This window comes from Varroa destructor, unplaced genomic scaffold (genome assembly GCF_002443255.2).
Source record: "Varroa destructor unplaced genomic scaffold, Vdes_3.0 BEIS01000004.1, whole genome shotgun sequence".
Lineage (NCBI taxonomy): Eukaryota > Metazoa > Arthropoda > Arachnida > Mesostigmata > Varroidae > Varroa > Varroa destructor.
This window is the reverse complement of record NW_019211457.1, coordinates 22,829,740-22,843,522: the sequence shown is the minus strand read 5'-3', so window position 1 is coordinate 22,843,522 and position 13,783 is coordinate 22,829,740. Positions and strand designations below refer to the sequence as shown.

At 40.4% G+C, this 13,783-nt stretch overlaps 2 protein-coding genes across 5 annotated transcripts; one reads left to right on the top strand and one right to left on the bottom strand.

Moving 5' to 3' along the window:
- Positions 1–99: 99 nt before the first annotated feature.
- On the bottom strand, positions 100–2,629 carry RpL30 (ribosomal protein L30). Of its 3 annotated transcripts, none has more exons than XM_022801847.2 (2): positions 2,505–2,629; positions 100–503 (listed from the first exon to the last, which is right to left on the bottom strand). In XM_022801847.2, exon 2 carries the CDS (start codon positions 496–498, stop codon positions 160–162), a length of 339 nt encoding a protein of 112 aa, XP_022657582.1. In that variant the 5' UTR covers positions 499–503; positions 2,505–2,629; the 3' UTR covers positions 100–159. The 3 variants fall into 3 exon arrangements, with proteins under 3 accessions (XP_022657582.1, XP_022657583.1, XP_022657584.1); XM_022801848.2 differs by lacking the exon at positions 2,505–2,629 and adding an exon at positions 2,355–2,495; XM_022801849.2 differs by lacking the exon at positions 2,505–2,629 and adding an exon at positions 2,208–2,321.
- On the top strand, positions 2,533–7,364 carry Mcm2 (DNA replication licensing factor Mcm2). 2 transcript variants are annotated; one of them, XM_022801843.2, is made up of 6 exons: positions 2,533–2,671; positions 2,795–2,865; positions 3,881–4,126; positions 4,300–4,481; positions 4,733–6,046; positions 6,198–7,364. In XM_022801843.2, exons 3-6 carry the CDS (start codon positions 3,897–3,899, stop codon positions 7,166–7,168), a joined length of 2,697 nt encoding a protein of 898 aa, XP_022657578.1. In that variant the 5' UTR covers positions 2,533–2,671; positions 2,795–2,865; positions 3,881–3,896; the 3' UTR covers positions 7,169–7,364. The 2 variants fall into 2 exon arrangements, with proteins under 2 accessions (XP_022657578.1, XP_022657580.1); XM_022801845.2 differs by lacking the exons at positions 2,533–2,671; positions 2,795–2,865 and adding an exon at positions 2,880–2,951.
- The last annotated feature ends 6,419 nt before the right edge of the window (positions 7,365–13,783 follow it).

The window sequence follows — 13,783 nt, the reverse complement described above, 5'->3', positions numbered from 1 at the left end:
CCAGGAATCGCCTATGGATGGGCGTATAATTAGATCTTCTGGCAGGTCTACTATTCTCGCCGTAGACTGCATCAGGTACCTTATAATAAAAACACAGTCTTGTATAGGGTTCCCTTCTTGCCACACTTGTCCAGACAACCAGAAAGCGGTCAGTTTTATTTACACCTCTTGGGGCATGGCCTTAACAATATCCGAATCTCCTGGATCCGTAATGCTTAAGGTGCACACGCGGAAGTACTTCCCGCAGGCGGTGCCAAGCTCAATGTTATTGCCGTTGTAGTGATGAACGCCAGTCTTGGCAAGCATGGCGTAATACTCTATCTCGGACTTCCGTAGGGGCGGAGTGTTGTTGGCAATGATGACAAGTTTCGCCTTGCCCTGACGCAGGGTCTTTAACGTCTGCTTGTGGCCAAGAACGTATTTGCCAGATTTCATTACCAAAGCCAATCTAGAGTTGATGGACTCAAGGGCCTTCTTCGTCTTTTTTGTGGCCACCATTTTGGCTGCAAGGAAGAGAAGGATATCAAAACAAAAGAATTTTAGCTATTAAAGTATTGAATAATAATAATGATAGATACATTCAAATAGATACATACAGATATACCATAAGTTCTTGGTATTTATCGCATGTATATATAAGTCCATCTTTGTATTTTTGGAATGCCTCGAGTGTTTAACGTACTGTGAAGTTCATGAAGTGCTAACCCTCATCATCATGCTAAGGTAGGCTCATTGCGTACCACGTTAGTTCCGATTGATGCAGCCGACGGGGAGATGCATTGCTCATAAGGGTATGAAGTAGTTACACTTGTACTTTTACAACGAAAACTGAACGTCGATAAAATGCGGGTTACTAGGACTTTGGAAAACTTCCACAAAGTTTGTAAGTTATTTACTTTATAATAAGCTATAATGTATTTTGGGAAATTTTGTTTAAGCTTGTCCGTGTGGAATACTTAATGTATTGTATTTCCCCTGAACGAGATATTTAATCTTTGAAGACTATTTTGTTATGGGGCAACTGTGAACGGCCTTCAACCCGTTCACTCAAATAGTCAGCCGTCAAACGTATATCAATTAGAAGGGTTCGGCGCATGGAAAGAACTCAAATCTAACTGAATTCCAATGGTACTAATCTATCGGTGTGGAAAACCTAAATAGGACAGTTCAATTCGTTAAATATGGAAAGGCGGACTGTCAAAAATTTATTATACTCTTATTATTCAGTATAGTTTAAATGTGTATATCCGCATGAAAATGTTTGATCCCAAACATGGAACAATAGCATGCTGAGCGTTGGATTCCAATGGGAGAAATCAGTTAATATTCGAAGCGAATTTTGGACAGCCGGTTCTTCAGATATGAACCGGATGGCTAGCGAGCTTCGAAGACTTGAAAACTGAAATGTTTTCAGTGTTAGAATCCCTGCGTGATCCAGACAAAGTGGATTTGATTAACTGAACCGTAGCAAAAGGATCTACTATTGTAACGAGACTCATTTACCCCCAAGCACCAGACTTTCTCAGAGCTTAGGGTGATTTGTTCTCGGGAATTCGCGGAATAACGAATTTAGTTACTGCAATTTTGTCGAGCCATTACAACCTTTATGAAGTATTAGAGAGTAGATTTTGTGGGATACCCTGCGTGACTCAAGCGGCCTGAACTGGTCATATGAGCCATAGCTAAAGGATCCCTGTAGTATTCGGAATGTCCTTAAACATCAGCCTCGTAAAGTACCAACTGATGTTGTTTTCATCCCGAGTGACCCGTTAACATGTTCAAATTTAACTATGCTTGCAATCATTATTATTATTATTAATGATAGAGTAAATCTACACTAGTGATATTGTGACACATTTACTCGTATGCACATGTTCAAAATCGTGCGAGGTCCGCACTATGGTGAGGAATCGGCAGTCAATAGTCGAGACATTCTTTGACAGGTGTCTTAACAATGTTTCATTTGCCTTTTATCACCTCGACCGAGATTCGCACCATCAATTTGATTTGTTATCAGTCTGGACAGTAACAAAAACAAGTGTAAGTAATCACCACATGTATTAGGTACAAATACAACTGTATAACAAAAAACAAACGAATTCCACACCCCTGTGTAGTGTAGATCATTAGAGGAGACAATAGTATTTCGAATAAGCCTAACAATAAATGTTGTGAATTACTTCGGCAGACCTGACCAAGATGATTACCTAAAGTACAGTCCTTTCAGCTTGGCGGTGATATACTATGACTGGATACTCTGTAATGTACGGCGACATAAACCTAAAGTCGGAAACCACTAAAAGCCACCTCCACGTGTGCGAGACCCACACAAATATATAAAGATCAATACCAACCATGACGTACGCATCCCGTCACAATTAATACAAAGTTGTCGTAATTTAGTAAATCCCTGTCGAGATTTTCTCAATGGAATTAGCACTTCACTATATGACACTTTGTGACTATTAGACGCAATTCACAAGAAAATAAATGCGAAAAATTACCGAAATCTTTTGCACTCTACAGTGCACAGGCGCAGCCAAATTAAGCCTTACAGAAAAGGATGCTCGAACAGACGATCCACCGGACCTGGGAACAATTTCGAAACGTGGTACCATCTGTAGTAGCACGTTTTCGATTTTTTTCTTAAAGGAAACCTATTGTACTATGGGTAAGTATCAAATTTGAATAATATTCTAAAGAATTGATTCTCGTAATAAAATGATGTCACTCTTACTATAGAAATACGCTTAACCTATAATCGGCGAAGGATCCCAAATGTGCCACGTTTTAGCGCGGACTTCGTACCACAAATCGCGCCAAAATTAAGCCGCTTGCGCGCCGGAGTCGCTTATCGCTTACCATGTAAGTGCTTACAATGTTAAGATTTTATATTTTCTTTTACGTTTTGCGCAGATGTTTAACTCCTAGCAGGAGGCTTAATTTTTTAGGTAATAGTAATTGGTATGACGTTTTGGCCTTCGTTTTATATACTCATACGTTCATCTGCACTGCATTTAAACTAATACTTAATTTAGAATCCCGTTCAATATCTATCATTTGCAAAAAAAATCTACCTTCCATTAAGCTATGTTAAGATTTAGTATTTATTAATCTTAATTTCGAACGTTTTATCTATGTGCTTGCGTAATTTCCAAGAGTAAAACAGTTTTCTGTCAATGTATGCGAAGAAAATACCGTGGAAATCTGTGAGCAAATTTAAGCATATCATCATCTATGAATGGTTATGTTCAGCAAGCGTAATATATCTGTAATGATAGAAATGCTGCCCTTTGCAGCTTTTTTACGCATGAATGCATCTTCAACAAATAATAGGTAAAACGCAGTAAGTTAAGTCAACCGCAGGAACTTCATAAGGCTGATGAGTTAAGTCTAGATCTAGACCTGTATGATATTATACAATAGTGATAGTAGAATCTGAAACTTTTTACTATGATAAAGACAGGATGATTTATTTTAAATTTAATAATTTAATTGAATGCTGTGGGTCACGGCTTCTTATTCAGTTCACTAGATATTAAAGATTCAAATACTTACCTTAGAAGGACAAAATTGAAATTGATTCATAATTAGTTTAATCTCTCTTTAGCGCTGTATAAGCTAAAATAGATCAACCTTTTTTTGGTGCATATATTGATTCCTTGGAGTACAAAACAGTTCTCCAGAGCCTAACAAGTAATATAGAAACATCGTTAATTACAATAAAGACAACCACCACATATTTTTTAGAACTTTCTGATTACATTTTGTTTCGTTGCTGTGGTTCATTTTTTCTATCATAATTAGTGTATGATGTGAGTGTTGAGCGTAGTATGACTCTAGACAAATTTGTTTGTTATTTTTGTGCGAATGATTTTAGTTTGTAGCGCATTACAATGCCGCGTGGAGGCCGTAACTCGCGCAGCTCCAACCCTGCATCTGAAGCTGAGAGTCAAGGCAATGAGGGTGGACGTAGTGAACTTGATCCCGCCACCTCATCGCCAGGTAGGGACCTGCCGCCGTTCGAGGACGAGCAGGACATTATCGATGGAGGTGGAGGTGACGAAGATGGGGTTGAGGAAGAAGAAGAAGATGGAGAGGATCTCTTCGGCGACGATATGGCTAAGTAAGTACGTCGGGATCGCCAGCATGTATAGCGAACATATATTGGTTCTAAGGTTGTTTTCTTAAGAAAGCTCTACCATGAAATTTCACGTATTGATGTATTTCTTTTTAACAGTAAACCAATACCGAGCCTTGGTTTTTAACATGATAGTATCTATTTCCGAATCATCAAAGTGACTACCGTGCTATACCTGAGCTCGATCGTTATGATGAACGTGTGCTCGATGACAATTCGGAACTTAGCACCCTCTCAGAAAGCGACCGTCGTGCAGCAGAAGAAGAGATGCGTCGAAGAGATCGGGCTGAAGGCAGGACAGCTACTGGACGATTGCCCAGGGGACTAGAAATGTTCGCCGGTAAGATACCTATACTCGATTATTAATTTATTGTCACTGTCTGTGTACCCATTTGTTCCTAAGTGGCTTCGGTAAAAAACGCAATTTACAGTTCAGCTAGTCAAAAGTTACCTCTTTGGTAGATCTTACCTACTTTTGCTTGTTTATTAGTTCATTACATGTCAAATTCACAGTTTTAAGGGTAAAATCAAACACTGTTGTATCTCGTATGATCGACAACAAGCACTTTACAAAGATCTCGTGTTTTGCAGATGAAAGTAGCGAACTAGATGATCGTCCGACTCGACGTCGTCGTCTCGCTGAACGAGCTGCCGCTGGAGAAGAAGATGACGGCATGGATGATATGGTTGAATCAATTGAGAATTTGGAAGATATGAAGGGCCACACTGTTAAGGAATGGGTAACTCAGTTGGGTCCCAAGACTGAGATCTTCAATCGTTTCAAAAACTTCCTTCGTACCCACGTTGATGACAAGGGCCACAATACATATAAAGAAAAGATTCGTGCCATGTGCGAGCAAAATCGCATGAGCCTCGAGGTTGACTACAATACTTTGGCTCAATCGGAACAGGTACTAGCATTCTTTCTTCCAGAAGCTCCGGCCGAGGTACTCCCTATTTTTGATGAAGCGGCGAAGGACATTGTCGTTGGTATGTTCCCTCATTATGGCCGCATTCACCATGAAATCCGTGTGCGTATAACCGACTTGCCAATTCTTGAAGAAATTCGAACACTTCGTAAAATTCATATCGACCAGCTAATTCGCACTTCAGGCGTCGTGACCTCGACAACTGGCGTCCTACCACAGCTGCGTATGGTAAAATATGACTGCGTCAAATGTAAATATATCCTCGGTCCTTTTGTTCAATCACAAAATCTCGAAGTGAAGCCAAGCTCCTGCCCAGAGTGTCAAAGCACGGGACCATTTTCTGTTAACGTGGCGCAGACCATTTTCCAGGACTACCAGCGTGTCACAATTCAGGAGTCGCCTGGAAAGGTCAATGCTGGCCGTCTTCCGCGCTCCAAAGATGCTATTTTGCTCAACGACCTCTGCGATTCCTGTAAACCTGGTGATGAAATTGAAATCACAGGAATTTATAGCAATAAATTTGAAGGATCACTAAACAAAGCGAATGGATTTCCTGTGTTTGCCACGGTGATTATTGCCAACCACATTTTAAAAAAAGATGAGAAGGCTGCAGGCAGGTATCTGACCGATGAAGATGTCAAGGAAGTTGTAAAACTTTCGAAGGAGGAGAACTTGGCTGAGCGCATTATAGCTTCGATCGGTCCATCAATTTATGGCCACGATGATATCAAGCGTGCCATCGCCTTGTCACTTTTCGGTGGTGTATCTAAGAATCCCGGACAGAAACACCGAATTAGGGGAGACATTAATGTGCTGCTTTGCGGTGATCCTGGAACGGCAAAATCCCAGTTCCTAAAATACGTCCAACAAATCGCTCCACGTGCTGTCTACACCACCGGACAGGGGGCCACTGCTGTCGGTCTTACAGCGTATGTCAAGAGGAGCCCGGTGACTCGCGACTGGACTCTTGAAGCTGGTATGTGTTGAATTGGTCGACGAGAGTAGAAAATCCGTTTGTAATTACGTTTTCATACCTGCCAGAATAAAACTAAAGGTCAATTAGATCATAATTTTCGATTAGAAATAGTTAAACTAACTCTAGCCTTACGTATCTGTATAATTTTAAGGTGCCCTTGTGTTGGCAGATAAAGGTGTGTGTCTGATTGACGAGTTCGACAAAATGAACGATGCCGACAGAACATCGATTCATGAAGCGATGGAACAACAAACTATCTCTATTGCTAAGGCTGGAATTGTCACTTCACTTAGGGCACGTTGCACTATTATAGCCGCCGCTAACCCTATCGGAGGTCGCTACGATCCATCGATGACATTCCACCAGAACGTCAATTTATCCGACCCAATTTTGTCACGTTTTGACGTGCTGTGCGTCGTGCGAGACACTGTCGATCCTATTGAGGACGAAAGACTGGCACGGTTTGTCGTTGATTCTCACTCCAGACATCATCCGCTAGCAACTGCAGATGACAAACAAGTAAAACCAGCTCAGCAAATGTACGAGAGCATCAGTCAGGATCTTCTGCAGAAATACATTCTTTATGCCAGGGAAAAAATTGAACCAAAGCTTCACTTGATGGACCAGGACAAGATATCCCAGCTGTACTCCGATCTGCGTCGCGAATCAATGGCGACTGGCTCTATGCCAATTACGATCCGTCATTTGGAGTCGATTATTCGTTTGGCCGAGTCCCACGCCCGAATGCATCTCCGTGAACATGTCAATGAAGACGATGTCAATACAGCAATTCGGGTTATGCTTGATAGTTTTGTGTCGACGCAAAAATTCTCCGTTATGCGACAGATGACCAAAACATTTTCGTCCTATCTGACCTACAAGAAAGACAACAACGAGCTGCTCCTGTTCATTATGAAACAGCTCATTCAGGAGGAATTAGCGTTCCAGCGAAGTCGGCTGGATGTGGAGCCCGAGCAGGTGTCTGTGAACGCTGACGCTCTCAAACGTGAGGCTGCCCGAATCAATATCACCAATCTCATTCCTTTTTACAAAAGTGAACTGTTCGCATCGCACAATTTCCAATATGACCGAAAGACTAACAACATCACGTTAACCTTCTGAGATGAATATATATATATGCGTCTGCAATTCTACAACAATAAACATCGACGAGTGGAAATATTCTAAAACAAAGATACGTTTTAGAAATATTCCAATGTGTGTTATATTTTAGTTCGAACTTACTCATTAGATATGTACATACATATACGATAACCATATAATAAATTGACCGTGTCGGTATGCTTTACGGTTTTTATCTTATTTTTTTTTTTTAGTAAATAGCATTTAATTCGATATAAAAAGAAAGGCGAAATCGAATTTCTTGAAATATTCATCATAATAAATTCATAGCAAATAATCGCTCATAGTTAACTGCGCAAGTAAAGATAGGGCTTATGTCCTCAATTCCATATCTCAATTCCATTACCTTTTTAGTCTATTTGTAAAAATAATTTATATTAGGTTCAATTTCTTTTATTGTGATAATTTCTAAAATTGTCATTAATTTTTGTCAATCATAAACACGACAGTTGTATCTGTTTCCCAGTTATGCCATTTAGTTATGCCATGGCTTTGATAAGTGCAAAAAAGGACGGTTAAGATTCATTATATTAGTAAATTTTAGAAATAAATTGGTATATACAGATTAAATAAATGATCAGAATTTTTCCGGACATAATCTGTCTTGTTTTGCATATAAATGATTTTAAAAGAAATAAGTAAGGACACCCAATTGGAAGTGACCATTTTTGAAGAAAGGCGTTCCGTACTGTGCATATGCTTACGTCTGGAAAAGTCCTATTTAAAACCTATGTATGTAGATAAAACCAATCACAATTTGGTTCCGACAGAATAAAATTAAGTAGCATCGCTGTTGTCTGGTCGTGGTACGTGGATGTAGTTATATCATTAATAACTCGAGTGTTGTTGTCAATATAACACTGATTCAAATGAAAAAGATTTATTAACTTATTTCTAGTACCTTATAATAAAAAGCTTCAAATTTCTTACAATTACCCGCGTTCAATTACATGTGGAGTTAAATATTGAATATAACAATAATGGGTCTTTTGGAACTGTTTCTTATTAAACTGTTGTTGCTGGCTGAAAGCGCTACAGCTATAACTAAAATTAACACTTCCAGTTGGTGTTCGGCACTGTCGTTAAACGTTGTTTCAGATGCCTGAAACTCTGTCTGCGCCCTGTTTCAAAACTAGACCATTACGTATCTCAGGCAAACACGTTAGCGATGCACCATTGTGAGGACGGTGAAGAGGTAATTAGACTGAATTGTACTATCCCTCACTACTGTATGCTAATTCCACTAAAACTTTATGACTGGAGTTTTTGAAGCAGGGCTTTGAAGTTCTAAAAATCAGTTTATTTTTCTTGTTTCAATGTACTTGAGAGATTAAGATTTTTTCCACAGTAATTATTAATAATCTCAGTAACGATATGTTTCGCGTGACATGCGCAGTATGGATGGGTATTACAGTGTGCAACCGTACTATGTTATATAAAAGATGTTTTTTATATTATGGTAAAATGGCAGGCACTATCTGATCGTTGGCAATCGTCGTTTCAATCATCCTATGTTATTGTGTTAATTTTTATCCATCGTTTAAATATAACAAAAAAAAAATTGTTTTCCTACAAAATATTTATTCAAATTGGCCTCATAAAACGCTTCAGATCAATGTATCGGCATGCTTTGAAAATTTCGGTGGATACCAAGACTGTCTAATCTCGATATGGCCGATAGGCCTGTTACGTTATCAGCTGTTTTTGCCGACGACTTTTTTCTAATTTTTGAGGGTGACAAACACAGGGTATCAAATGGACGAACAACTGTTCAAGTTACAAACGTTTGCGCAATTAAAGGATAGATTAAAGGAGAGATTCCACCATTATGCCAAATGTTGTAGCAGATGTCGACTATCTGCAATACTTGTATGTTGCGCATAGAATGGCTTTGTAACAGTTTGCCCACCACAAAAACAGCATCTTCAAAGTTATGAAGCAGATAGACGAACGTATTCAAAAGTTTCTAAAAAACGATTTTAGCTTTCTGTAAGGTTTCGTTTGCCATGCCTGCCAGTCGGTATGTGATTTACGCAGATGTCGACACTTAATATGAACAAGTTCGAAACAACATTTCTAAAGAGGCACTTCCAGCTATCTTTCAGCATTAATTAAAGGTATCCTGTATGCGACTTGCTAAATGCTTATTAACACAAGGCCTTTCGGCCACAAGAACAGCTTTAAAGATTCCATGTAGCGATCCGCACCGCCGTGCTTATACGCTGTATGTTTCACGATGTGGCTCTCAGGATAGGGTCCATCAAAAGTGCCTTTACTTTTGTTAAACTTTGTTCCGCTGCACATTGAGTTCATGCTGCCCTGGATCATATGTTACTTTGAAAATGCTGCTGAATGTTCTTTAGGTACGCTACTCTTACGCCACTATCTAACAAAAAGTATAACGAAGTCAATTTAGGCCTGTTACGAGGATCTGCTGCGAAACGTCCTGAACTGCTGATCTCACAAGGATTAGCCATAAGGTAGTCATCGATGAATTAGTAATCTATGCATACAGTTGTTGTATCTCTTCGTACTCGTCTTGCTTTGAAATCCCGTCACGTGTATTATTAGCAGGCCTGACAAGCACAGATCTTGCACTGAAACATTTTGTTGAACTATCAGGCGCTGATGCAGCCATCCCAACTAGCTTTCTCTCAACGTTTTGCTTTCTGAAACAGAGATCTGCTGGTTTGTCCACCGTGCACTGCTTTTGCCAGCGTGCACCGCACCTGATACAACGAACTGGCCTTAAGGTTCTATTTATATAGGTCCCAGCTCGTATTGATTTAGATCTGAACGATGTCGCCGATCCCCTTGCTCGAGCATTTTTCACCTTAACCCGAAACAAAACGCGCTCTTACAGTCTATATCGCTACCCGACCAAGAGTTGCGACTTCATTACCCTGTTGACAATGATGAGCGCTTATGACACTAAGACAGGCTCATTTTCGATGGCGAGCGCTTGATGAATCGCGCCTTTTCTCCGGCCGATCGTGCTGGACTGATTTGTGCCTTGAATAAGGGCTTACAGCTTTTTAGCGAGACCATGGAGGGCTGTATTTGCTAGGGTATACATTTTTTTTTTTGATACCGCTGAGAGTCCGCCATTTGATAGCGGGACACCCACAGCAGTCGAATGCTCCACTTTAAATAAATCTTTCTGTTACAAATGTATATTGTATCATCATTTTATGTTTGTAAACATCAGTATCTTATGGCAGATTATGACGGCAAGAAAGCTAAATATTGGTATGATTGTGGCCTTACGCATTATATATATATATATATATATATATATATATATATATATATATAAACCCACATTAAGCAGTAGAAACTTCAACAAAAAATTTTTTATCTCGGAAAATAATGCTTATGTTTAAAGAGATTAAAAACGATTTATTTAAGCTTCTAAAATTTCACAATGTTGGAGTAGTAAGGATGTCAGCCATATGTTGAACAAGTATGCCTCGGTACAGCCTTATCTTTGAGCCGGTTAGACGCTTCTCCGTGTACTGTTAGAATATTTTCTTGGTACAGCTTTGAAATCTTAATTAACGCGGAAATTATGTTCTTTCCCAGTCATTTGTTCCTCTTCCGGAAAGCCGTCCGGGTTTGCATCATGTCGTTCAATAAGCTGTGTTTTTTTGACACTTTTTTGACAGGTTACGTTCTTTTACCTCTAATCGAAATATGCACCTCTATTGAAAATAACACTCTGCCATTTAGATGGTAACTTATTTATTTCGCTATCGTAGAGGTTCAAGGTACAGAGTCTATGAAGTCTCGAAAAAGCTTTCCAATAACAAACTGAGGTTTGAAATTATCTTCTATAAGAAGTTGTCGAAATTTTGGAAACAAAAGGTAATTTGTGGGAGCAATGCCTAACGAGTATGATGTGTGACAGAAAGCACTATCGTGCAATAGTAACGGTTTATCACTATTTACTAGTACATCCCAGCGTTAGTCGATACATCAGGAGGAAGCTGCAGTGGATAACACCTGCACTAGACTATCAGGCAAGCACCATAAGCTTTTTGCAGGTATATATTTGGATTAGGGTGACAGTATCGATTTTTTGTTACAAATCACAAATTGGGTCTCTATTGTAATGTGAGAGCAAATAGGGTAAAATATTTCCGCGTCTCTATTTTTGATCCTTGCCTAAATCGTGTGGCCGCTTATTTGTGCAGTTTTTCTGCCCTGTTCATTTAACCAAGATGAGTAGATAAGTACGATATTTTTACACATATTACCCTTGTGTACACCCTAATATTTATGCAATTTAAGGTGTGCCGACTTTTATTACAGCTATCAAGCCTTTGTTATTCATCCCTCTTTCCGCAGAGCTCTTTTTTGTGTTCAAAGTTTTTTTCGGAACCAATGACCAATAGTGTGGCTAGTGCTAGAAGCTTTACCAAATCCAAAGTCCTAGTTTTAAGATGGAACTTATTTTCATAAAGCACTCGATCCCTAACTATATGTAATAGCTTTGCACTAGTTTCCGTTGTATTTTTGTCAGAAAACGACTCTTTTATTTATAAGCAACATCATCGTGCCTTTTTTTTTTGATTTTGTGTTTATTACATCTTCATGCGTCTATTAACGTTTCGTGATCGTAACACGTGTTTGTTGAAGTTGAAAATTCCTCTAAATCGCTAGACGCGTAAACGTGATGTGACGCCTGCGATGCTAAAGACGTTAGCGCCGCTTCTGTCATTCTTGGTTTTGCGTAATGCGATCACTTGCTAATAAGTTAGAACCTATAAATCCTGCAATCGATTTCTAATCGTTTATCGGCCGATCGTCCGTAACGCCTATCGCTTTTCTAAGGCTCTCTTCGTTTTCACAGGAACGCGATTGTAGCGTTGCCTTGCCGGTCATATAATTGCGCAAATGTCAAATGCTAACGATAAGCTTTTTTTCCACTGGCGTTGCTTCTGTAGTTAATAATGGTCATGCTGATCATGTTCAAGTCAAAACGATGTTGATCTTCACGATGATTCCGGGTTCGCCTGAGGCTAAAGGCCAAATCCATTTCCCCTTGCCGCCCTACATAGACCGATTCGTCAATGGTGGTCGGGCTAGTGCCGGCGGGCATGCTAAAATATTGTCTTGCGTACAACATGTAGCCTGCTTTACCTATAGTCTTAGAGCATCGTCTGTAGCAATAACGTAAATCTTGCTGTCGCTGCTGCTACAGCCGCCAGAATTTTCTACCGCTCCGATGCAGGCTTCCTGAACTGGGAAGTAGCTTATTATGGTCGGTCGCCAACCTCCTTCAGCTTCAACCGTTGAAATGGTTAAAGTAGGTGTCAATGTTGTTATCGTAATTCTCGACGCTGATTTTACCTACACAGCCGCCGCAGTCGACACGCTGCTGGTAGCCAACGTTGCAGAACGGCTTGGAAGAGAGTGCGTGTGAATCAGTCTGATGGCGTCACACACACGGCGTCATAACAAAACGCTTAAACATCTACGAAGACGCATATGGACACATATAGCAATGCTTAGTTTGCACAGAAAAGTCAACTCAACGACAAGATGCCGAAAATCAATGGCAACAGGTTCGGCAGTAAGGCAGTGAAGGATTATGGGAAGTCGCCATAATCCAGCAACAGTAACAATCGCAGCTGGCCTATTTCTGCACACGAATCCATTGCGGCGTCTGGTACAGTTTTGCACAGTTGTTGCTGCCGGTACAGACAGAAGCTGTCGGTGAACTCAGCAGCTGTGGATTAAGGTCCAATGTCTATATTCTGCTAAGCTGTGATGAACACGCCGGCGGACGGGGGGACGGGCAAAGTCTGCCTTTGTTACTTTGCGGTCCAGATCTCGCTAGTCAAGAAACAAGCAGCATCCGACCGACCTAATAAGGTGATGTGTCATTCGTAAACGAGATAGCTTTTTGTTTGCAGCGCTCAGAAAGGACTCGGCTGGTGAGCCAGCAGCAGTTGGGATGAGATCGAGCCGCTCGCCCCGACTCACTTCGCTTCTGTTTCAAGTAAATGACGTCGCGCTTCCTTTTCCAAAATGGATAATCGCTATACTAGTTAAGAAACGCGATCTGAAGTCATTGTCAGGCCCAGTAACGTGCGCTTAATGGTTTCTACTACAAAACAATTTTACGAATGCGGTAGTCCACTTGCACTATTGCAGACGAATACTGCTGCACCTGAATGTTCTCTCCAGCGTCTCCTCTCTAGCGGTTCTGTCTATAACGAGGATACTTTCCATTAATTTGCGTGACGTTTCGCTAACAAGGCAAACGAACCGTTCGGTCATCGTCCTCGCGGTGAAAGTTGTACACCTGAGAACAGCTGGAACCCCTGGAACTACGAACGTTGACGACAATGGAGGAACTTATTGCAAAGCTAGCCAGCCAGCAGCCCAATCGTAGACGGGTAGAATTAACATTTTTCATGCGCCCCTTTCATGGAAGGGGAAAAGCCAAAAATGTAGATGGCAGAGCGGTCCGACGATAGTAGGGAACAGCCCGACAGAACAGTAATGGAAGTTACCCCACCGAAAAAATAGAATAGAAAAACGAAATCCGAAAGATAGAATCTTTTCTTAACCAGAAGAAATAAACCT

Coding starts and splice junctions, on each gene's coding strand:
- RpL30 (XM_022801847.2), bottom strand. CDS start 498: ATGGTGGCCACAAAAAAGACGAAGAAGGCCCTTGAGTCCATCAACTCT.
- Mcm2 (XM_022801843.2), top strand. CDS start 3,897: ATGCCGCGTGGAGGCCGTAACTCGCGCAGCTCCAACCCTGCATCTGAA. Junction 4,127..4,299: donor TTCGGCGACGATATGGCTAA/GTAAGTACGTCG, acceptor GAATCATCAAAG/TGACTACCGTGCTATACCTG. Junction 4,482..4,732: donor GGGACTAGAAATGTTCGCCG/GTAAGATACCTA, acceptor CGTGTTTTGCAG/ATGAAAGTAGCGAACTAGAT.